This window comes from Mustelus asterias, chromosome 1 (genome assembly GCF_964213995.1).
Source record: "Mustelus asterias chromosome 1, sMusAst1.hap1.1, whole genome shotgun sequence".
Lineage (NCBI taxonomy): Eukaryota > Metazoa > Chordata > Chondrichthyes > Carcharhiniformes > Triakidae > Mustelus > Mustelus asterias.
In genome coordinates, this window is record NC_135801.1 from 166,028,193 (window position 1) to 166,050,112 (window position 21,920).

Here is a 21,920-nt window from a genome sequence, read left to right on the forward strand (position 1 = left end):
GCACACATGAGGACGGCCTAAACCGGGATGTTGGGTTCATGTCACACTATCAGTAACCCCCACAGCTTGCCTCCTGGACTTGCAGAATCTCACTGGCTGTCCTGTCTGGAGACAATACACATCTCTTTAACCTGTGCTTAATGCTCCCTCCACCCACATTGTCTGTATCTTTAAGACCTGGTTGGCTGTAGAGATTCGCATTCTAATCAGTATTCTGTAACTTGATTTTGTGTCTCTGTGCCCTGTTTGAGAGCAGATTTCCACTCCATCTGACGAAGGAGCAGCGCTCCGAAAGCTAATGACATTTGCTACCAAATAAACCTGTTGGACTTTAACCTGGTGTTGTTAAAACTCTTACTGTATTTACCCCAGTCCAACCCCGGCATCTCCACATCATTGTTTAGGGATTTGCCAGGATGGGGAAGTCTCGCGAGAGGCGGTTTGCCGCATGGGGAAGTCTCGCGAGATGAGCCCTGTGATTTGTGTTCCCGTGAGCCTTTGTTCTCTCTTTCCGTGTTGGCGGCCGGAGGTGAGTGTTCGGGACAGATGGTGCAGGGGCCAAGACAGCTAAACAATCCGATTCCCATCTCAGCCATCCGAACTTCAGATACCACATCTTCACTATGAATAGTTTCACAATTCGATAAGCAGCTTTATCTGCCCGATATTGCCACTCGGATCCGTTATTAAAATAAAAGATGAAACTGGTTTTAAAAAGCTGCAGGTTCCGAGCTACAAAATGGCTGCCAGGGTGGGCCCCGGGCGGAGGCTCAGTGAACAGGCTTCATGTTGGAGCTCTGTCATTTTTGATTCTGGGTTTTATTCCGTGTCGGTGCTACTGGGTTTATGTTGACGATCCTGGATATGAGCCGGCAGCGGCTGCAGTGGGCCTCAAGCTGCCAGCTTTCCGCTTTGATCCAAACAGCATCTGAATGAATGGACTCGGTGGGGCTGACAGGCTTTACTTTTTCCATTCTTTATTATTTGTTTCAGCGTTTATCTTGACGAATTGTGAATCGTCAGTTGCGAACTTCTTAAAATCCTGGTTAAAATCTACTTTAGATATCCATCCGGTTTGATTATATTCTTGATTACCGGTTCATTGAGTGACAGACACTTTTTGGGCTGGATATATTAAATGTGTTTTTCTACGAAAAGACAACCTTCAAATAAGACTTAACAATGTGGTGGCAATGATGACATTCTTAGGACACCTTTGGAATGATCATGAAAATATTTTCTATTCTGAGCTTCCACATGTGAGTCCTTGCAGAATTACAGATCCCATCTGCTAAGACTTTACAAATTGGTGACGGTTATGTTAGTAATTCAGAAGCATTACGTAGGGCCTAGAAATCAGTCTTTTACATTAGAATTTAAAAAAATATTTCTAACCTGGGAGTATTATTTAATGAACTTTGCTTTGCCTTACTTCCTAGTTCTGTGAAAATGGTCCGCTATTCATTAGATCCAGAGAACCCCACCAAATGTAAGTTTTTTTTAAGTCTTAGCTAGTGAGCTGGTAATGCCTGTCTGCAGCTGGTTTACCTTTCTTTGTATTTTCCGCAGCATGCAAGGCAAGGGGTTCCAACTTGCGAGTACACTTCAAGGTAAGTTTTGATGCTATTCTGTGAAAGCTCTTTCTTAATAAAGTAAAAGGTGTAATCAGAATAATATTGCCCTACATAAAGTCAATGGCAAGACATTGGTAACTTTAATTTAGGGAAGGGTGGACTGGATTTTAAAACAAAATACTCTCTTTGTAGTTTGATGGTTTGTTCCATTGTCAGTGATCACAAAATTCTCCTTGTTTTCAAATCTCTCCAGAGCCTCTCCCAGCAGCTCCACCATGGGTAGTTTTGTCTCCAGCTCCTGAAAGCCTAAACCATGGAGGTTCTTCCTAACCCCTCTACCTCTTTGCCCTAAATTGAGACAATCCTTCAAACTTAGCCAAAAACTTGATCAAAGCCCTGTCTCCCTGAATGTTTTCTTTTGAGTAATAGAGTGTTACAGCACAGAATGAAGCTTTTCAGCCCATCATGCCTACTCTGGCCATCAAACACCTATCTCTTTTAATCCCATTTTCTGCACTTGGTCCATTGCCTTCATCTAAATGTTTCATTAAGTGGCTCAGTGTCAAATCTTTGCATTGTCATACTCCTGTGAAGTGCCTTGGGATGATTTATTATGTATAAGGGCTATTCTATGTTTTATATAGTGTTTTGTAATGTTATAATGCTGTACAGACCAGGAAGACTCTTCATTGCTGAAGTAACTTGAGTGATGCATCTTGCTGGCTTGCTTACTATATAGTACATCCAACCTCAAGATCTTTGAATTTCATTGAGGCAGAAGTAGATGGGTCCTTGACAAGCAAGGGATGAAAGGTTATTGGGGGTCGGCGGGAAGTTGAGTTAGATCAACCTCTTCCTCCTAATTCATGTGGATGAGGTGGAGGGCTGTTGTAGGCTGCAAAGAGACATAGATAGGATGCAAAGCTGGGCTGAAAAATGGCAAATGGAGTTTAACCCTGATAAATGTGAGGTGATTCATTTTGGTAGGACTAATTTAAATGTGGATTACAGGGTCAAAGGTAGGGTTCTGAAGACTGTGGAGGAACAGAGAGATCTTGGGGTTCATATCCACAGATCTCTAAAGTTTGCCACTCAAGTGGATAGAGCTGTGAAGAAGGCCTATAGTGTGTTAGCTTTTATTAACAGGGGGTTGGAGTTTAAGAGCCGTGGGGTTATGGTGCAACTGAACAGGGCCTTGGTGAGACCACATTTGGAATATTGTGTGCAGTTCTGGTCACCTCACTATAAGAAGGATGTGGAAGCGCTGGAAAGAGTGCAGAGGAGATTTACCAGGATGCTGCCTGGTTTGGAGGGTAGGTCTTATGAGGAAAGGTTGAGGGAGCTAGGGCTGTTCTCTCTGGAGCGGAGGAGGCTGAGGGGAGACTTAATAGAGGTTTATAAAATGATGAAGGAGATAGATAGAGTGAACGTTCAAAGACTATTTCCTCGGGTGGATGGAGCTATTACAAGGGGGCACAACTATAGGGTTCGTGGTGGGAGATATAGGAAGGATATCAGAGGTAGGTTCTTTACGCAGAGAGTGGTTGGGGTGTGGAATGGACTGCCTGCAGTGATAGTGCAGTCAGACACTTTAGGAACATTTAAGCGGTTATTGGATAGGCACATGGAGCACACCAGAATGATAGGGAGTGGGATAGCTTGATCTTGGTTTCAGATAAAGCTCGGCACAACATCGTGGGCCAACGGGCCTGTTCTGTGCTGTACTGTTCTATGTGTTTGTGCATGTTGAGTTGAAGTCCTACTGTGGTGAAATTGAATTCAATGCATCTGATAGTTTGGCTGGCAACAAACAGTACAGTAAAAAACTAGAATTTTAAAATATGACACAATTATCTGTAGCTTTCACCTTGTCAACTCTTAATAGTAATTCAGGGGTGGGGTAGAAAGCAGCATGTGCTAGCCTCATCAGCAACACTCGGATTCCACGAAAGAATAAAACTGCTTTTTGTGATAAAACAGATTTTGCTGTCTTCAAGGAATGGACCTTTTGCCCTTAATCACTCTGGCCTACTTCACATCAAATGATTGAGGGTGGCACATTGGTTAGCACTGCTGCCTCACAGCATCAGGGACCTGGGTTCCATTCCCGGCTTGGGTCCCCTGTCTGCGGAGTCTGCACATTCTCCCCATGTCTGCGTGGGTTTCCTCCACAAATCCGAAAGACCTGCTGATTGGGTGCATTGGCCATGTTAAATTTTCCGTCGGTGTACCTGAACAGGTGCCAGAGCGTGGCAACTCGGAGATTTTCACAGTAACTTCATTGCGGTGTTAATGTAAGCCTTCTTGTGACACTAATATATAAACTTATACAATTTAAGCTTATTGTGTCCTTTGGGCAACAGGATGGACAACAAATAGTGCTTTGCCATATCATGGACACCTTTGGGGTGTCTGTGAAAAATGCTTTAAGGTCCTGAATCTGATTGTTGTGACTGGTTTAATCTGTAACCGGAAATGTTCTGTTCCTAGAATACTCGTGAGACTGCCCAGACCATCAAAGGCATGCACATCCGCAAAGCAACCAAATTCCTGAAGGATGTTGTGATCAAGAGGCAGTGTGTCCCTTTCCGCCGATACAATGGTGGAGTTGGCAGGTGTGCACAAGTGAGTTTGAAGCTTATGAAAGTGGATCATGCAAATGATAGAGTTGCCTTTTGTAGTAGCCTGTAATGGGCTGTTTTAAACATAAATGTTCTGCCTCCGTGTAGGGTGTAAATTTCAGTAAGTTTGTATCATACGTAGGCTTAGTGAAAACTGCATTAATAAAAATTGAATTGATCTACCTGTATTTTAATTTGTCAGGGACCAGGGGAACCTTGCTTAAAACAATGTTTTATACTTCTGACTTCCCAGAATGTGGTTGCAGTGATGATCATCTTAGGACACCTTTGGAATAATCATGAAAACAATTAAATATCTGAGTTTCCACATTTTCAGCTTTATGGGAGAATTAAAGTAATCTATTGTTTTATTCATGTTTCCTGGGAGCACAGGGTTGTTGAGAAACATCGAGTAGCTGGGTTTTCCATTGAAGTAGTTGCTAGTTTTTAGATTGAGAACAATGCTACATAGTTCCCAATTGTGATTCAATTTGGATATCCTGTTTTCCCCACCAAGAGCTGATATACTTTTACATTTGCTTGAGGTATGATATATGAAATAATGTTTGCTTTTGTTGTAAAGGCTAAGGCCTGGAAATGGACACAAGGTCGGTGGCCTAAAAAGAGCGCAGAGTTTCTGCTGCACATGCTAAAGAATGCAGAGAGTAATGCTGAACTCAAGGTATGTGGCACTGGTCAAAGTATCTTTTTCAAAAATTGCATTTATAATCATTACTGGAACTCTAGAAGGAATACGTTGTGTTATGGGAGTGTAATTGAACATAGAGTTCTGGAATTATTGAGTGCAGTTAGCTGGAGTATTGGATCTTTGTTTTAATGTGACATTTTGAAATGTGTTGTGGTTACGATGATGATAATCTTAGGACACCTTTGGATTGTACATGAAAATAATATATTTTGAGTGACCACACCTTTATTTCTATGTCTTGAATCAGCCTCACTTTTTCATCGTTGCACAATATAAAGTTTTATCTCATGTTTTAAATGCATTCTTAGTGTCATTGGCATGTCAGGCATTCATTAATGTCCTGGGAACGTACAGTGGGTCCTCAGCCTCTGCTGTAGTTTATTATAAGAACACAAGAAATAGGAGCAGGAGTAGGCCATCTAGCCCCTCGAGCCTGCCCCGCCATTCAATAAGATCATGGCTGATCTGAAGTGGATCAGTTCCACTTACCCGCCTGATCCCTATAACCCCTAATTCCCTTACCGATCAGGAATCCATCTATCCGTGATTTAAACATATTCAACGAGGTAGCCTTCACCACATCAGTGGGCAGAGAATCCCAGAGGTTCACCACCCTCTGAGAGAAGAAGTTCCTCCTCAACTCTGTCCTAAACTGACCCCCCTTTATTTTGAGGCTGTGCCCTCTAGTTCAAGTGGAAAGAATCTCTCCACCTCTACCCTATCCAGCCCCTTCATTATCTTATAGGTCTCTATAAGATCCCCCTCAGCCTTCTAAATTCCAATGAGTACAAACCCAATCTGCTCAGTCTCTGCTCATAATCAACACCCCTCATCTCTGGTATCAACCTGGTGAACCTTCTCTGCACTCCCTCCAAGGCCAATATATCCTTCCGCAAATAAGGGGACCAAAACTGCACATAGTATTCCAGCTGCGGCCTCACCAATGCCCTGTACAGATGCAGCAAGACATCTCTGCTTTTATATTCTATCCCCCTTGTGATAAAGGCCAACATCCCATTTGCCTTCTTGATCACCTGTTGCACCTGCAGACTGGGTTTTTGCGTCTCATGCACAAGGACCCCCAGGTCCCTTTGCACAGTAGCATGTTGTAATTTTTTTCCATTTAGATAATCCAATTTGCTATTATTTCCTCCAAAGTGATGTAGTGTATTATGTCAATAGTGTGCACTGCAGCCAAAGTGCACCTGTCGTGGGAAGGGTATGTGCTCAGGCAAGGGAATAATAATGTGCTGAGAAATTACAGTGCTTTCTCCTAGTGTTGAAGTTCTTGAATGTTACTGCAGCTGCAAACATCCACCAGATCTTGCTGCTGTGTGATGTCAGTTTAAGAACACAATAATGTGGATTGTAATTTTTGCCCTATTTGGGAAAAGCTGTTGTACAAACCTTCCTCTTGCTGCTAGCTTCTATTGTGTAATGAAAGCAAAATAAAGTAAGGGTTTGTATTTCAATGTCTGCATCAGGCCAAGGAATCGGAAAATTGTCATGGCACAAAAGGAGGTCATTGTGCTCATTTTGTCCGCACCAGCTTTGAGTGAGAGTCTGTCCAGGCCCTGGTGATTTTAAAAACCTTCAAATCTGTTTGCCCTCCTCTCTCAAGGAAAACAGTCCTAACTTCTCCAGTCTAGCTTCGTAACCAAAGTGCCTCATCCTTGGAATCATAGAATCATACAGTGCAGAAGGAGGTCATTCGGCCCATCGAGTCTGCACCGAGCACAATCCCATCCAGGCCCTATCCCCATAACCCCATGCATTGTGAATCTTTTCTGTACCCTGTCTTTCAGGAGTGCGGTACCCAGAGCTGAATGCAATATTTCTAGCTGAGGCAAAACTAGTGACTGATATTCTGGATAGTGGCAGAGAATACAAGAATAATGAAGCTGTGAGCTTTATTAACTGCCCCCTCAGCCTATCCTGTCACCTTCCTTTACGTAGGCACACAGGTGCTTCTGCGCCTCTTCTGGAGTTGTGCCCTTTGTTTTAAATATTCTAAGATTTGCCCTTCCTACCAAAATGAATTACTTCACTGCATTGAACTTCATCTGCGACCTCTGCCCAATCCAACAACTTGTCTGTCCTTTAAAGTTGTGTCCTATCCTTGGTTCATAATGCTTCCAAGTTTTGTATCATTTGCAAACTTTAAAATTGTGCCGTGTACACTGAGGTTATTACTGTATGTGTATCAGAAAAAGCAAGAGACAATGCTAACCCCCTGGGGAATTCCGCTACAGACTTTCCTCCGGCACAAAAAAACCTACTATTCCTGTCATCCGGCTAAATCTGTGCCTATCTTACTACTGTCCCTTTTATTCTATGAGCTATAACTTCACGAGTCTGTTATGAGGCGCTGGTAAACGCTTTTTGTAAGTTCCTTTAATCGGTAATCAGAACCGGGAAGTAAACCTTCCTAACAGAGAAATGCAACTACGCACATTTTACATGTCCTTTACTGTAATTTGTGTAAAAATACATGCACATGTCTCCCCACACCTCAATACACAAACTAAAATAGATGCTGATCATTTAAGCTAGAAAGTAGCTGACTGTTGTGATGTTTATCATGTGCTTATTTGTAGTACAATATTGATGCAGTACCAATATGGTAGATACTCTTAACACTGCAATTGCTGAAGATTTGTGAATTAGAAGCAAGTGAGCAAGAGATGAGTTTAGACTGAGTTAGGAAATTTGACCACTGGAATGTTCACATTGGGTGTGGGTAAAAATATTGTATTTATTTTGAATATTTACTCTTTTACTTTAAGGGTCTGGATGTGGATTCCTTGGTGATCGAGCACATTCAAGTGAACAAGGCACCCAAGATGCGTCGGCGGACCTACCGTGCCCATGGTCGTATCAACCCATACATGAGCTCACCATGCCACATTGAGATGATCCTCACTGAGAAGGAGCAGATTGTTCCAAAACCAGAGGAGGAGGTTGTTCAGAAGAAGAAGGTGATCTCTTATTTCCTCCCACTGATTTGAGATGTCAAATGACTGGGTTCTTTTTGAGTATTTGCATTCTTTCATCTTCTGAATTCACATCAAAAATACAAAAGTAAGGCACTGCAGGTGCCAATGATCTGAATTAAAAACAAAATGCTGGAAATACTCTGCAGGTCATAACATCTGTAGAGGTTTCAGATCAATGAGCTTTCATCAGAAGTACTGAATATTTCCAACACAATTCACATCAAAATTGTTTGTATTTTTAAACTAGTATGAGGATTTTGTATTTTACCGAGCAGCCTTCAAGTAGCTGTCTGCTGCTTGATGGTTCCAAGTTAGATGCTCACTGAGTAATAGTACAATGTCCCATATTGTAGTTGCTGAAATGTGTGGTTGCAATGATGACAAACTTAGGACACCTTTGGATATTAACCTTGAAAACAAACCAATTATAATCTGAGCGACTACATTCAGCTCCATTTCCTACTCAGTACAGCTTTTCACTTGGTAAATTCAGCATCTTGGTGTTCACAGTGTACAACCCAAATGGGTTGCTTCAGAGTAAAACGAGCACTTTTGTGTTACCAACCTTATTTGGGTAATTTATAGGTCCTTGTGTTGGTTTGCTTTGAGTAGCTTGGTGATTTTTTAAAATTTTCCATGGTGACACAGCAGTGATGAAATCCATTTTCTTTTTTTAGGTTTCCCAGAAGAAGCTGAAGAAGCAAAAGCTTATGGCACGGGATTAAATCTTGGTTATTCTACAGGAACTTCTGTACATACAATAAACTATTTGAAAACTCTGTTGGAACTTGACTAGTTTTTGTTCAGTCTCTGTTGACTGCCTTCTGAAACACGTTTCCAATCTGTCCCTGGCACCAAAATAGCAGGGAAGGGATTCTATGTGAAAGTTCAAAGGCTTCCAGAAAGGTGGATGCTAATCTGTTTTATTTCAGTGGGATATAAGGGAGACCAGCCTTTACTAAAGGGTCCAGGCTGCAAACAGTAGATATAAAGTGGAACGGAAATAAACATGCTGAAAACATTCTGCAGAAGAGTCCTGTCCAATTTGAGACCACAACTTGGTTTCTCCCCACAGGAGCTTCAGGACCTGCTGAGTATGAGTATACTACCCAGTTTTTAATTAATGGGATATGGTTGTGTTAGCTGGACCCAGCATTAATTTCCCTTAAACTGAGTGGCCATTTAAAAGTCAACCAGATTGCTGTGGATTTGGAGTCACAGACCAGGTGAGGGTGGCAGATTTCCTTCCCTAAAGGACATAAGCGAACTAGATGGGTTTCATGGTCATCATTGGAGTTTTAAATACTTGCTTTTATTGGATTGAAATTTTACCATGTGCCATGGGGTTCCAGAGCATTACCCTGAATTACTGGTCCAGTGACAATATCACTACATTGCCTCCCCTGATGGCCTCCAAAGAATTTGAATTTCACTACAGATCACACAATAAATGCGATAATTATATTGGTCTTTGTCACAGAAAAATGTTCCGGCCACTAATTTTCAGAACTTTGTCTTGCCACTTAAATGCTGTGTACAGTTAGAACATAGAAAAGCTACAGCACAAATGGGCCCTTCGGCCCACAAGTTGCGCTGAACAATTTCCTTACCTTCTAGGCTCATCTATAACCCTCTATCTTACTAACCTCCATGAACCTATCCAAAAGTCTCTTAAAAGACTCAAACGAATCTGCTTCCACTACCGGCAGCCGATTCCACGCACCCACCACCCTCTGAGTGAAAAACGTAACCCCTAACATCTCTATACCTACTCCCCAGCACCCTAAACCTGTGACTTCTCGTGACAACCATTTCAGCCCTGGGTAAAAGCCTCTGAGAATCCCCTCTATCAATACCTCTCAACATCTTATACACCTCTATCAGGTCACCTCTCATCCTTCGCCTCTCCAAGGAAAATAGACCGAGCTCCCTCAATCTATCCTCATAAGGCATACCACTTAATCCCAGCAACATCCTCGTAAATCTCCTCTGCACCCGTTCTATGGCTTCCACATCCTTTCTGTAATAAGACGACCAGAACTGGGCACTACTGACCAGGGTCCTATACAGCTGCAGCATTATCTCCTGATTTCTAAACTCAATTGTTGAAAATATATTTAAAAGAAGGATGTGATTACATTAGCATAGGTTTATAGTTTATTAACGTCACAAGTGGGCTTACGTTAACACTGCAATAAACACTCCCCTAGTCGGTTACACTTGGAGAATTTAGCATAGCCAATGCACCTAACCAGCACATCTCAGACTGGGAGGAAACCCATGTGACATGGGGAGAACGTGTAAGCTCTACACTGACCCTGGCACTGAGAGGCAGCAGTGCTAATCACTGACGAAGATACCAGGGTATTTGGAATTTAATAAACTGGGTTTATTTTCTATGGAATAGATGTGATTGAAGCACTTCACCTGAGGTGTATAAAATTGGGCTAAACAGGTTCTTCCTACCCACTCTAAATATTCAGAGGATGTAGCTTTACAGTAAAACGCAGTGGTAATTCATTCAGGCCTGCCTCCTTGCCTTGCCCCATGCTTGAATGGGTGGTTCCCCCTCAAGCTATATAACTATTTGTCTCTCCTGTAGAAACATGCCTATGGTACCTTGTGGACTATGATTAATCTTGGAAGAAGTAGAGGTTTAATCATGTTTTCCACCCAGAGGGTAGTGGAGTTCTGAACCTCACTGCTGGAAGATGGCAGAGACAAACTTTCATTTGAAAAGCACTTGGATATACTTGGACAGCACAGTGGTTAGCACTGCTGCCTCACAGTGCCAGGGACCCTTGTTTGATTCCTGGCTTGGGTCACTGTGGAGTTTGCACGTTCTCCCCATGTCTGCGTGGGTTTCCTCTGGGTGCTCCGGTTTCCTCCCACACTCCAAAGATGTGCGAGTCAGGTTGATTGGCCATGTTAAATTGCGCCTCAGTCTTGGGGGGACTAGCAGGGTAAATAGATCATAGAATAGAAATCCTACAGTGCAGAAGGAGGCCATTCGGCCCATCGAGTCTGCACCGACCACAAGCCCTACCCCCACATATTTACCCGCTAATCCCTCTAACCTACACATCCCAGGACTCTAAGGGGCAATTTTTAACCTGGCCAATCAACCTAACCCGCACATCTTTGGACTGTGGGAGGAAACCGGAGCACCCGGAGGAAACCCACGCAGACACGAGGAGAATGTGCAAACTCCACAAATATGTGAGGCTACAGGAATAGGGGCTGGGTGGGATTGTGGTCAGTGCAGACTTGATAGGCCGAATGGCCTCCTGCACTGTAGGGATTCTATGTATTACAGGATTGCAGGCAGAACTGGAAGATGGAATTATACTGGATACCTCTTGGCCAATGGACAGAAATGTTTCTTCATTCATGCCTTTGATAGTTTCAGACTTGATTATTCTGATGTACTCCTGGCTGGTCTCCACTTTATATCCAGTGTAAACTTGAGGTCATCCAGACTTGGCTTCCTGCATCTTATACCAAGTCCTGCTCGCCTATTACCCCTGTGCTCACTGACTATATTGGCCTGGTCAAGCAATCTTCATTTTATAATTTTCACCTTTGATTTCAAATCCTTCTATGGCCTCATACTCCCTGTTTCTGTAATCTCCGGCCCCACAACCCTCATCTGATCTCATCTCATTCTGGTACCTTGTGCATACCTACTTAAGATATTGCTTCAACCTACCTCTTTGATCATCTGACATGTGGCTTGGTGTCATGTTTTTATAATGCTGTGAGACACCTTAGGATATTTTTATGACACTAAAGATGCTATATAAATGTAAACACAGCCATGCAGCTACCTGAGATCCATTGCAAAGGTCATGCACACATAGCATAGCCGCATTAGATACATCATTCCTGTGTTCAAAGAAAATTAGATAAAATGTCACTCCAGTGTTGTGAATTTGTTTCTAAATTGAAACACAGGTAAGCCTGATCTGTGCACTAGAAAAAAAGGGTGGTTGGAAATGGGCATTTTCCCCCATGTGAACACCAGCCCACCCACATGCTACCTTCAAGTGATTTGACCTACAAGCCAACAGCAGGTTGTGGCCACTGCCATGAACAGGTAGTTACATGGAGCCATTGGTGTGAGCTGGGTGAGTATCAAAAGGCCAGTTATCCATCCAGCTTTGAAGTAGTTTGTTATCTGTACATGAATTGTAGCATAGTTACAGTACAGGAGGCCATTCAAAGCTTGCAAGGTTTTTCTCTTCAGGTAGTTAAAGGTTAGTCATGGCGCAAATCAAATCCAGTCTCCCAGACTGCACGGATTCACTACAGTATGCCTATTGCCGCAACAGGTTACCTCCCTGACCCTACAATCAACAGCAGATACCTCCCTGACCCTACAATCAACCCTGGAACACTTGAATTACAAGGACACTTGTCATTCCCTATTTATTGACTACAGCTCAGCCTTCAACACCATTATCCGATCAAAACCCATCTCCAAATTCCATTGCCAATCAACCTAACCCACACATCTTTGGACTGCGGGAGGAAACCGGAGCACCTGGAGGAACCCCACGCAGACACGGGGAGAATGTGCAAACTCCACACAGTGACCCAAGGATCTCTTGTCAGTGGCTCCATGTAGCTCTTTGTGCATGACAGTGGCCAAACCCCGGTAACTGTCAGTTTGCAGGCCAAATCACGTGAGGGTAACATGTGGGCTGGTGTTCACATGAGAGGGAACTCTACCCTTTCTCAAGTGCACGAATAAAGCTGCCTTAATGGATGTAGCAGAGGAAGTGGGATTCCTGATATTGAAAGCATCACAGCACAGCTCTGTGGAAAGCTGTAAAATTCATCAGCATGGGCGCAGAAGGTGCTGCAGTTGACCACATCACTGACCATCTTGACTGTTCCCGATCCCTGTTCTGGTTGATGGATACTTATCACAATACAATACTGACAGGCTGCTTTAAGCAAAAGCCGCCAAGCAGAGGAGGGTCAGCCAACAGAGCCATCAGCAGGCAAAACATTCTTCTGAATAGGCAAGCTAAAGAGTGAGAGGCAAGAGGTAGGTGTTGGCTGACAATGTCAAGTCTGGCAGTGGGGGTGTGGGGATGGCCTTGGCGAGATGTTCGTCTTCATCAATGACATGTTGAAGGCTCCACACCCCCACTTCTTGCCTTCAAACAACCGCGCAACCTCAAACAGACCATTGTCCGCAGCAAACTACCCAGCCTTCAGGAGAACAGTGACCATGACACCACACAACCCTGCCACAGCAACCTCTGCAAGACGTGACGGATCATCGACACAGATGCCATCATCTCACGTGAGAACACCATCCACCAGGTACACGGTACATACTCTTGCAACTCGGCCAACGTTGTCGACCTGATACGCTGCAAGAAAGGATGTCCCGAGGCATGGTACATTGGGGAAACTATGCAGACGCTGCGACAACGGATGAATGAACACCGCTCGACAATCACCAGGCAAGATTGTTCTCTTCCTGTTGGGGAGCACTTCAGCGGTCACGGGCATTCGGCCTCTGATATTCGGGTAAGCGTTCTCCAAGGCGGCCTTCGCGACACACGACGGCGCAGAGTCGCTGAGCAGAAACTGATAGCCAAGTTCCGCACACACGAGGACAGCCTCAACCGGGATATTGGGTTCATGTCCCACTATTTGTAACCCCCACAGAGTTTCACTGGCTGTCTTGTCTGGAGACAATACACATCTTTTTAGCCTGTCTTGATGCTCTCTCCACTCATGCTGTTTTGTTTCTTAAAGACTTGATTAGTTGTAAGTATTCGCATTCCAACCATTATTCATGTAAATTGAGTTTGTGTCTTTATATGCTCTGTTTGTGAACAGAATTCCCACTCACCTGAAGAAGGGGCTTGCAGCTCCGAAAGCTTGTGTGGCTTTTGCTACCAAATAAACCTGTTGGACTTTAACCTGGTGTTGTTAAACTTCTTACTGTGTTTACCCCAGTCCAACGCCGGCATCTCCACATAATGTCAAGTCTGACATTGCAAAAGTCTAGATACTCTCCCTAGGGGCATGAACAATCACCTAATGACTCTACGCTTACCTCATGTGAAAAGATATGAGACCATCATCAGTGCATGAGCTCCAACAGTGACTGGTGCTGAAGACATCAAGGACAAATTCTATGAAGATCTGAACAGAATTATTGCAAAAACGCCCTCATTGTAATGGGTGACTTCAGTACAAGGTTAGGAGTTTACTATGAGGCTTGGAGTGGGAAGATGTGGGGAAATGCAACAGCAATGGCATGCTGTTCCTGAGTCTTTGCACCTGTTGGAATATGTCAATCACCAACACCATCTTCAAACAGAAGGCAAAGTACAAAACACTTTCTTGCACCTGAGATCTAAACTGGCATCAGACTGATCAGACTTATCATCACCTGGCAGAGTAACATAAAATATGTTATGATCCCCAGGGTTATTAGGGAGCAGAATGTGCTATGGACCACAGGATGCTACACTCCAAGATAAAATTTACCATTTCATCAAAAATAAGACCAACATGCACTAGATCCTCAAGAAAGCCAGGTATATAGACACTGGCATCCAGAGTGCTGAAAGCAGTTCAGGCTCAAACTTGAGGAATGGCTGTCCTCTGAAGAAAACCCAAGTGATGGTGTTGAACTGATTAGTCTTCAAATCAACAGTTCGAGAAACTGCCTATGATGTCCTGGGAACACAGGAAAAAAACTACTGAGATTGGTTTGCTAAAAGCGATGATCTAATTAAGAAACAGGAGAAAAATGCAGCGTTTGGATCATAGCTGGGAAACAAAGAAATATCTGCTGCTAAGAAACAACATCAGGAGCATTGGGCTAAGTGCTTTAGGGCTGCACTTAATAGGCCATCCACTGTAAATGGGATAGCAATAGATTGGCCCAAATATGAAAACCTGGACCACCAACATTCTGTTGTGGAGACTAACAAAGCCATCAGCTCGAGCTAAGTGCCAAGCTCAGACAAGGTCCTTGGAGAAATTTACAAATCTGAAAGACCACAGTTATACCACAGGACATGAGATCAACAAACCATTCCTCAAGAGTTCAAGGGTGCCAAGGTTATTCACCTGTACAAAGGAAAAGAACAAAAATCTCTGTGCCGGTACAGAGGAATCTCACTGCATGTGATAGCTGCTTAAGATTCACAAGCCACATAGCAGAGTGTATACTACCAGAAAAGTTGATGTGGGTTCAGGACAGGGAGAGACACAGTGGCACAATGGTTTGCATTGCTGTCTCACAGTGTCAAGGGCCCGGGTTCAATTCCAGCCTCGGGTCACTGTGTGAGCTTGCATATTCTCACCATGAGAATGGGTGTCTGCGTGGGTTTCCTCCGGGTGCTCTGGTTTCCTCCCATAATTGAAAGATGTGCAGGTTAGGTTGATTGGCTATGCTATATTGACCCTAGTGTGAGGAGGATTAGCAGGATAAGTATATGGGGTTACGGGAATAAGCCCTGGGTGGGATTGTGTTTGGTGCATACTTGATGGGCTGAATGACCTCCTTCTGCACTGTCGGGATTCTATGAGATTGAATTTGATGATCAGCCATGAAGCAGTCTCAAAGGGCCGAATGGCCTCCTCCTGCTTCTGGTTTCTATGTCTGCATGGGTTTCCTCCGGCTGCTCCGGTTTCCTCCCACAATCCAAAGATGTACGGGTTAAGCTGATTGGCCATGCTAAATTGCCCCTTAATGTCAGAGAGATTAGCAGGGTAAATACGTGGGGATATGGGGATAGGGCCTGTGTGGGATTGTACTCAGTGCAGGCTCAATGGGCCGAATGGCCTTCTTCTGCATTGTAGATATTCTATGATCTTCACCCTACGGCAAATACAAGAGAATTTCAAGAGAATACAGTGAATAGAATAAAGAGAATACAAGCTCCCGTTTCCTCCCACAGTCCAAAGGTGTGCAGGTTTGGTGGATTGGCCATGCTAAATTGCCCCTTAGTGTCAGGGGAACCAGCTAGGATAAATGCATAGGGTTACGGGGATAGGGCCTGGGTAGGATTGTGGTCGGTGCAGACTCGATGGGCCGAATGGCCTCTTTCTGCACTGTCGGATTCTACGATTCCATGCTGTATTGGTTTCAGATGGAATTCTATCCAATATATTACATTAGTAATGCTGCAAACAACAGATGGGACTCTACTGTGCCTTTGTTGACCTGACAATGGTCTTTGACACAGTAAATAGAGAGGCTTTGTGGAAAGTCTTAGCCAATCTCCTGATAGAGCTGTAAATCTAATACAGCAGTAAATTTGATCTAGCAGTTTTAACATAGAAAATAGAAGCAGGAGGAGGCCATTTGGCCCTTCGATTATGATCATGGCTGATTATCCAAATCAACAGCCTGATTCTGCCTTCCCCACATATCCTTGGATCCTCTTCACCCCCAGTGCTATATCTAACTCCTTCTTGAAAACATACAATGTTTTGTCCTCAATTGCTTTCTACAGTAGTGAATTCCACAGATTCACCACTCTCTGGATGAAGAAATTTCTCATCTCAGTCCTAAAAGGTTCACCCCATATTCTTAGACCATGATCCCTGGTTCTGGACTCCCCCATCATCAGGAACATCCTTTGTGCATTTACCCTGCCTAGTCCTGTTAGAATTTTACAGATTTCTGCAAGATCTCCCCTCACTCTTTTAAACTCCAGTGAATACATTTCTAACTGACTCAATCCCTCCTCACGTCAGTCCCACCATCTCAGGAATCAGAAAATGCTGGACAATTTCAGCAGGTCTGACGAAGGGTCATCCAGACTCGAAATGTTGGCTCTATTCTCTCTCCACAGATGCTGCCAGACCCGCTGAGATTTTCTAGCATTTTCTGTTTTTGTTTCAGATTCCAACATTCACAGTATGTTGCTTTTATCCCAGGAATCGGTATGGTAAACCCTCTCTGCACCCTCTATAGCAAGAACATCCTTCCTCAGATAAAGAGACCAAAACTGCATACAATATTCCAGGTGAGATTGAGGCTATGGTGAGATGGAGAATTGAGCCTTTGGGAAACGATTAATCTGTGGGTTAGGACGGTGTTGAGAGATGGTGAGAATGGTTTCCCCTCGCTGTGGCCTAGAAATTTCACTTTGGGACTTCTTGGTTCTTGAAATTCGTGCAGTTAGCGTGAAACCTCAATGACATTCTCAACCTGACCCACCTCAGTTCATTCCTTCTACCCTGCCATCCCTATCCCAGCAGCACACTCACACCACTCTCCCCTTCTACTCATTTACTGCCCCTCAACCAACTCACCTCTACCTCAACTCATACCTCCCCAATTCACTCCTTCTCCCTAATTCACTTCCCCTCCTCCTCCTCAATTCCCCTCAACTCACCCCCTCCCTCTCTTCTCACCCCAACCCACTCACCTCCTTCTTAACTCACTCAATTCCCCTCAAATCACTCCTCCTCCACACATTCTCCCAACTCATTCACTTCCTCTCCCCCAATCACTCACTCCTCCACAATTCGCTTCCTCTCAACTTACTTAATTCCCCTCACCATGGGAAATTGTGGCACAGTGGTTAGCAGTGCTGCCTCAGAGTGCGGGAACCCCAGTTCAAAGTTCAGCTGGGGTCTCTGTCTGTGTGGAGTTTTCACCTTCTCCCTGTGCCTATGTGGGTTTCCTCCGGTGCTCCAGTTTCCTCCCACGGTCCAAAGATGTGCGGGTTAACTGGATTGGCCTTGCTAAATTGCCCTTAGTGTCAGGGGGACTAGCTAGAGTAAATATATGGAGTCAAAAGAGAAAACGCTGGAAAATCTCAGCAGGTCTGGCAACATCTGTAAGGAGAGAAAAGAGCTGACGTTTCGAGTCCAGATGACCCTTTGTCAAAGCTAAAAGGCATAGAAAGTGGGAGATATTTATACTGCAGGGGGAGGGAATGAAAGATGAGTCATAGCCATAGGAAACCAGGGGAAAAGACTGCTAATAGCTGTCCACAGAGAGAATAAAGGGTGTGAGTGGCCAAACGGCAGAGAAGCTGTAAACTGTGACAGATGGAGATGTTGGGGGAGGGGGGGAAAGATGGGATAGAGGTAGAACGTAGAAAAGGGGAAGCGGGGGGAAAAAGGTACGGGAAGGGGGATAAAGTAGGAGGAAAGAGTGGAGGGGGGGAAGAAAAATGAAGAAAGACAATAAAGAAATAAAAGGTAGAGAAAGTAAAATATTAAATAAAATAGAATGAAAACAAAGGGGGCCCAGGTGGGGTAGAGCAAATCATCTGAAGTTGTTGAATTCGATGTTGAGACCGGAAGGTTGTAAAGTGCCAGACGTTGAGATGTTGTTCCTCCAGTTTGCATTGAGCTTCACTGGAACATTGCAGCAATGACCTCCTCAGAAGACAAACACGGGACACAGGTGACAGAGTACCCTTCGTCATCTAGTACTTCCCCGGAGCAGAGAAGCTACCACATCTTCTCCGGAGCCTTCAACATGTCATCGATGAAGACGAACATCTCGCCAAGGCCATCCCCACACCCCCACTTCTTGCCTTCAAACAACCGCACAACCTCAAGCAGACCATTGTCTGCAGCAAACTACCCAGCCTTCAGGAGAACAGTGACCACGACACCACACAACCCTGCCACAGCAACCTCTGCAAGACGTGCCGGATCATCGACACGGATACCATCATCTCACATGAGAACACCATCCACCAGGTACACGGTACATACTCTTGCGACTCGGCCAACGTTGTCTACTTGATACGCTGCAGGAAAGGATGTCCCGAGGCATGTTACATTGGGGAGACCATGCATATGCTACGACAACAGATGAATGAACACCGCTCAACAATCACCAGGCAGGAGTGTTCTCTTCCTGTCGGGGAACATTTCAGCAGTCACGGGCATTCAGCCTCTGATCTTTGGGTAAGCGTTCTCCAAGGCACCCTTCACGACACATGACAACGCAGAATCGCTGAGCAGAAACTGATAGCCAAGTTCCGCACACATGAGGACGGCCTCAACCAGGATCTTGGGTCATGTCACACTATCTGTAACCCCCATGACTTGCCTGGGCTTGCAAAATCTCACTAACTGTCCTGGCTGGAGACATAGAACATAGAACATAGAAAGCCACAGCACAAACAGGCCCTTCGGCCCACAAGTTGCGCCGATCACATCCCCACCTCTAGGCCTATCTATAGCCCTCAATCCCATTAAATCCCATGTACTCATCCAGAAGTCTCTTAAAAGACCCCAACGAGTTTGCCTCCACCACCACCGACGTCAGCCGATTCCACTCACCCACCACCCTCTGAGTGAAAAACTTACCCCTGACATCCCCCCTGTACCTACCCCCCAGCACCTTAAACCTGTGTCCTCTCGTAGCAACCATTTCAGCCCTTGGAAATAGCCTCTGAGAGTCCACCCTATCCAGACCCCTCAACATCTTGTAAACCTCTATCAGGTCACCTCTCATCCTTCGTCTCTCCAGGGAGAAGAGACCAAGCTCCCTCAACCTATCCTCATAAGGCATGCCCCCCAATCCAGGCAACATCCTTGTAAATCTCCTCTGCACCCTTTCAATGGCTTCAACATCTTTCCTGTAATGAGGTGACCAGAACTGCGCGCAGTACTCCAAGTGGGGTCTAACCAGGGTCCTATAAAGCTGCAGCATTATCTCCCGACTCCTAAACTCAATCCCTCGATTAATGAAGGCTAGTACGCCATACGCCTTCTTGACCGCATCCTCCACCTGCGAGGCCGATTTAAGAGTCCTATGGACCCGGACCCCAAGGTCCTTCTGATCCTCTACACTGCTAAGAATGGTACCCTTCATTTTATACTGCTGCTCCATCCCATTGGATCTGCCAAAATGGATCACTACACACTTATCCGGGTTGAAGTCCATCTGCCACTTCTCCGCCCAGTCTTGCATTCTATCTATGTCTCGCTGCAACTTCTGACATCCCTCCAAACTATCCACAACACCACCTACCTTGGTGTCGTCAGCAAACTTACCAACCCATCCCTCCACTTCCTCATCCAGGTCATTTATGAAAATGACAAACAGCAAGGGTCCAGAACAGATCCCTGGGGCACTCCACTGGTCACTGACCTCCATGCAGAGAAAGACCCCTCCACAGCCACTCTCTGCCTTCTGCAGGCAAGCCAGTTCTGGATCCACAAGGCAACAGCCCCTTGGATCCCATGCCCTCTCACTTTCTCAAGAAGTCTTGCATGGGGGACCTTATCGAACGCTTTGCTGAAGTCCATATAGACCACATCCACCGCTCTTCCTTCGTCAATGTGCTTGGTCACATTTTCAAAGAACTCAACCAGGCTCGTAAGGCACGACCTGCCCCTGACAAAGCCGTGCTGACTACTTTTGATCATACTAAACTTCTCTAGATGATCATAAATCCTGTCTCTCAGGATCCTCTCCATCAACTTACCAACCACTGAGGTTAGACTCACCGGTCGGTAATTTCCCGGGCTGTCCCTGTTCCCTTTCTTGAATATAGGGACCACATCCGCAATCCTCCAATCCTCCGGAACCTCTCCCGTCTCCATCGACGATGCAAAGATCATCGCCAAAGGCTCCGCAATCTCCTCCCTCGCCTCCCACAGTAACCTGGGGTACATCCCATCCGGTCCCGGCGACTTACCAACCTTGATGCCATTCAATAGTTCCAACACATCCTCTTTCTTTATGTCCACATGCTCGATCCTTTCTGTCCTCCGCAATCCAGCAGTACAACCACCCAGATCCCTTTCCACCGTGAATACCGAGGTAAAGTATTCATTAAGCACCTCCGCCATTTCTAACGGTTCCGCACAAACTTTTCCCCCTTCACCTTTTAAGGGTCCTATGCCTTCACATCTCATCCTTTTACACATCTCTTTAACCTGTGCTTAACCCTCTCTCCACTCACATTGTCTGCACCTTTAAGACTTGATTACCTGTAATGACTCGCATTCCAACCATTATCTTGCAAATTGAGTTTGTGTCTATATATGCTATTTGTGAACACAACTCCTCACTCACCTGAAGAAGGAGCGACAATCCGAAAGCTTGTGCTACCAAATATACAAAGAACAAAGAACAGTACAGCACAGGAAACAGGCCCTTTGGCCCTCCAAGCCTGTGCCGCTCCTTGGTCGAACTAGAAACCTGTAGGGATTCTATGATTTTATGAACTCACTCACTCCTTCCCAATTTTTTAAAATACTTTTCCAATTCAATCAAATCAAATCCAATTCAGAGTCTCAACAAGTTGAGACATTTCAGACCCAGGCTGACAAGACAGGGCGAGCGACCAAACCACCCTGTCCTGGGCCTGATCTACATGAGCCAAGCTGATTGGAGAAGGGGGAGGTTCCTCCTCCAAGACTTGAGCTCATTTGCATCTTAGCCAAAAGGCCGAGATGCCGCTTTTAAAAATTGCTTCATATGAAGCCTCAGCGTAACCTAATGACCTCAACCAAGTGCAGCATCCTCTCCATGCCACACTTGATCTTAGCCAAAAGGCCCCTCTCCCATCAACACCATCACTCCCTCCCCTACCTTGTTGCCTTCAGATTAACACAGTAAGAAGTTTAACAACACCATGTTAAGGTCCAACAGGTTTATTTGATAGCAAAAGCCACACAAGCTTTCGGAGCCTAGGGGCTTAAGGCTCCGAAAGCTTGTGTGGCTTTTGCTACCAAATAAACCTGTTGGACTTTAACCTGGTGTTGTTAAGCTTCTTACTGTGTTTACCCCAGTCCAACGCCGGCATCTCCACATTAGGTTATATGGACATTAGGTAATACAGCCTCTGTGACATCGCTTCTCGGCCTTTTGGCTAAGATCAAATGCAGTATGGATCGCCTGCACTTGGTTGAGGTCATTAGGTTACGCTGAAGCTTCATATGTTTCATATGAAGCAATTTTTTAAAGCGGCATCTCGGCCTTTTGGCTAAGATGCAAATGAGCTCCAGTCTTGGAGGAGGATCCTCCCCCTTCTCCAATCAGCTTGACTCATGT

General features: G+C 44.9%; 1 protein-coding gene and 4 non-coding genes across 6 annotated transcripts; all 5 read left to right on the forward strand.

The window, feature by feature from the left end:
- Window positions 1-504: 504 nt before the first annotated feature.
- On the forward strand, window positions 505-8,679 carry rpl17 (ribosomal protein L17). Of its 2 annotated transcripts, none has more exons than XM_078222281.1 (7): window positions 505-529; window positions 1,440-1,489; window positions 1,570-1,610; window positions 4,065-4,199; window positions 4,779-4,877; window positions 7,691-7,882; window positions 8,578-8,679. In XM_078222281.1, the coding sequence occupies exons 2-7, from the start codon at window positions 1,450-1,452 to the stop codon at window positions 8,623-8,625; spliced, it is 555 nt and encodes a 184-aa protein (XP_078078407.1). In that variant the 5' UTR covers window positions 505-529; window positions 1,440-1,449; the 3' UTR covers window positions 8,626-8,679. The 2 variants fall into 2 exon arrangements, with proteins under 2 accessions (XP_078078407.1, XP_078078418.1); XM_078222292.1 differs by having other exon boundaries at window positions 526-945.
- LOC144501745 (small nucleolar RNA SNORD58) lies at window positions 1,189-1,254 on the forward strand. Its single transcript, XR_013499187.1, has one exon. It is a non-coding gene; the product is annotated as a small nucleolar RNA SNORD58 (small nucleolar RNA).
- Window positions 4,456-4,521, forward strand: LOC144501750 (small nucleolar RNA SNORD58). The gene has a single exon (XR_013499189.1). It is a non-coding gene; the product is annotated as a small nucleolar RNA SNORD58 (small nucleolar RNA).
- On the forward strand, window positions 5,059-5,122 carry LOC144501758 (small nucleolar RNA SNORD58). Its single transcript, XR_013499191.1, has one exon. It is a non-coding gene; the product is annotated as a small nucleolar RNA SNORD58 (small nucleolar RNA).
- LOC144501753 (small nucleolar RNA SNORD58) lies at window positions 8,270-8,341 on the forward strand. The gene has a single exon (XR_013499190.1). It is a non-coding gene; the product is annotated as a small nucleolar RNA SNORD58 (small nucleolar RNA).
- Window positions 8,680-21,920: the final 13,241 nt, after the last annotated feature.

What these genes read in the sequence shown, in the direction of transcription:
- rpl17 (XM_078222281.1), top strand. Translation starts at nt 1,450, where the DNA reads ATGGTCCGCTATTCATTAGATCCAGAGAACCCCACCAAAT. An exon ending in GAGTTGGCAGGTGTGCACAA is followed by an intron (nt 4,200 to 4,778) that starts GTGAGTTTGAAG and finishes TTTGTTGTAAAG; the next exon opens with GCTAAGGCCTGGAAATGGAC. An exon ending in AGAGTAATGCTGAACTCAAG is followed by an intron (nt 4,878 to 7,690) that starts GTATGTGGCACT and finishes TTTTACTTTAAG; the next exon opens with GGTCTGGATGTGGATTCCTT.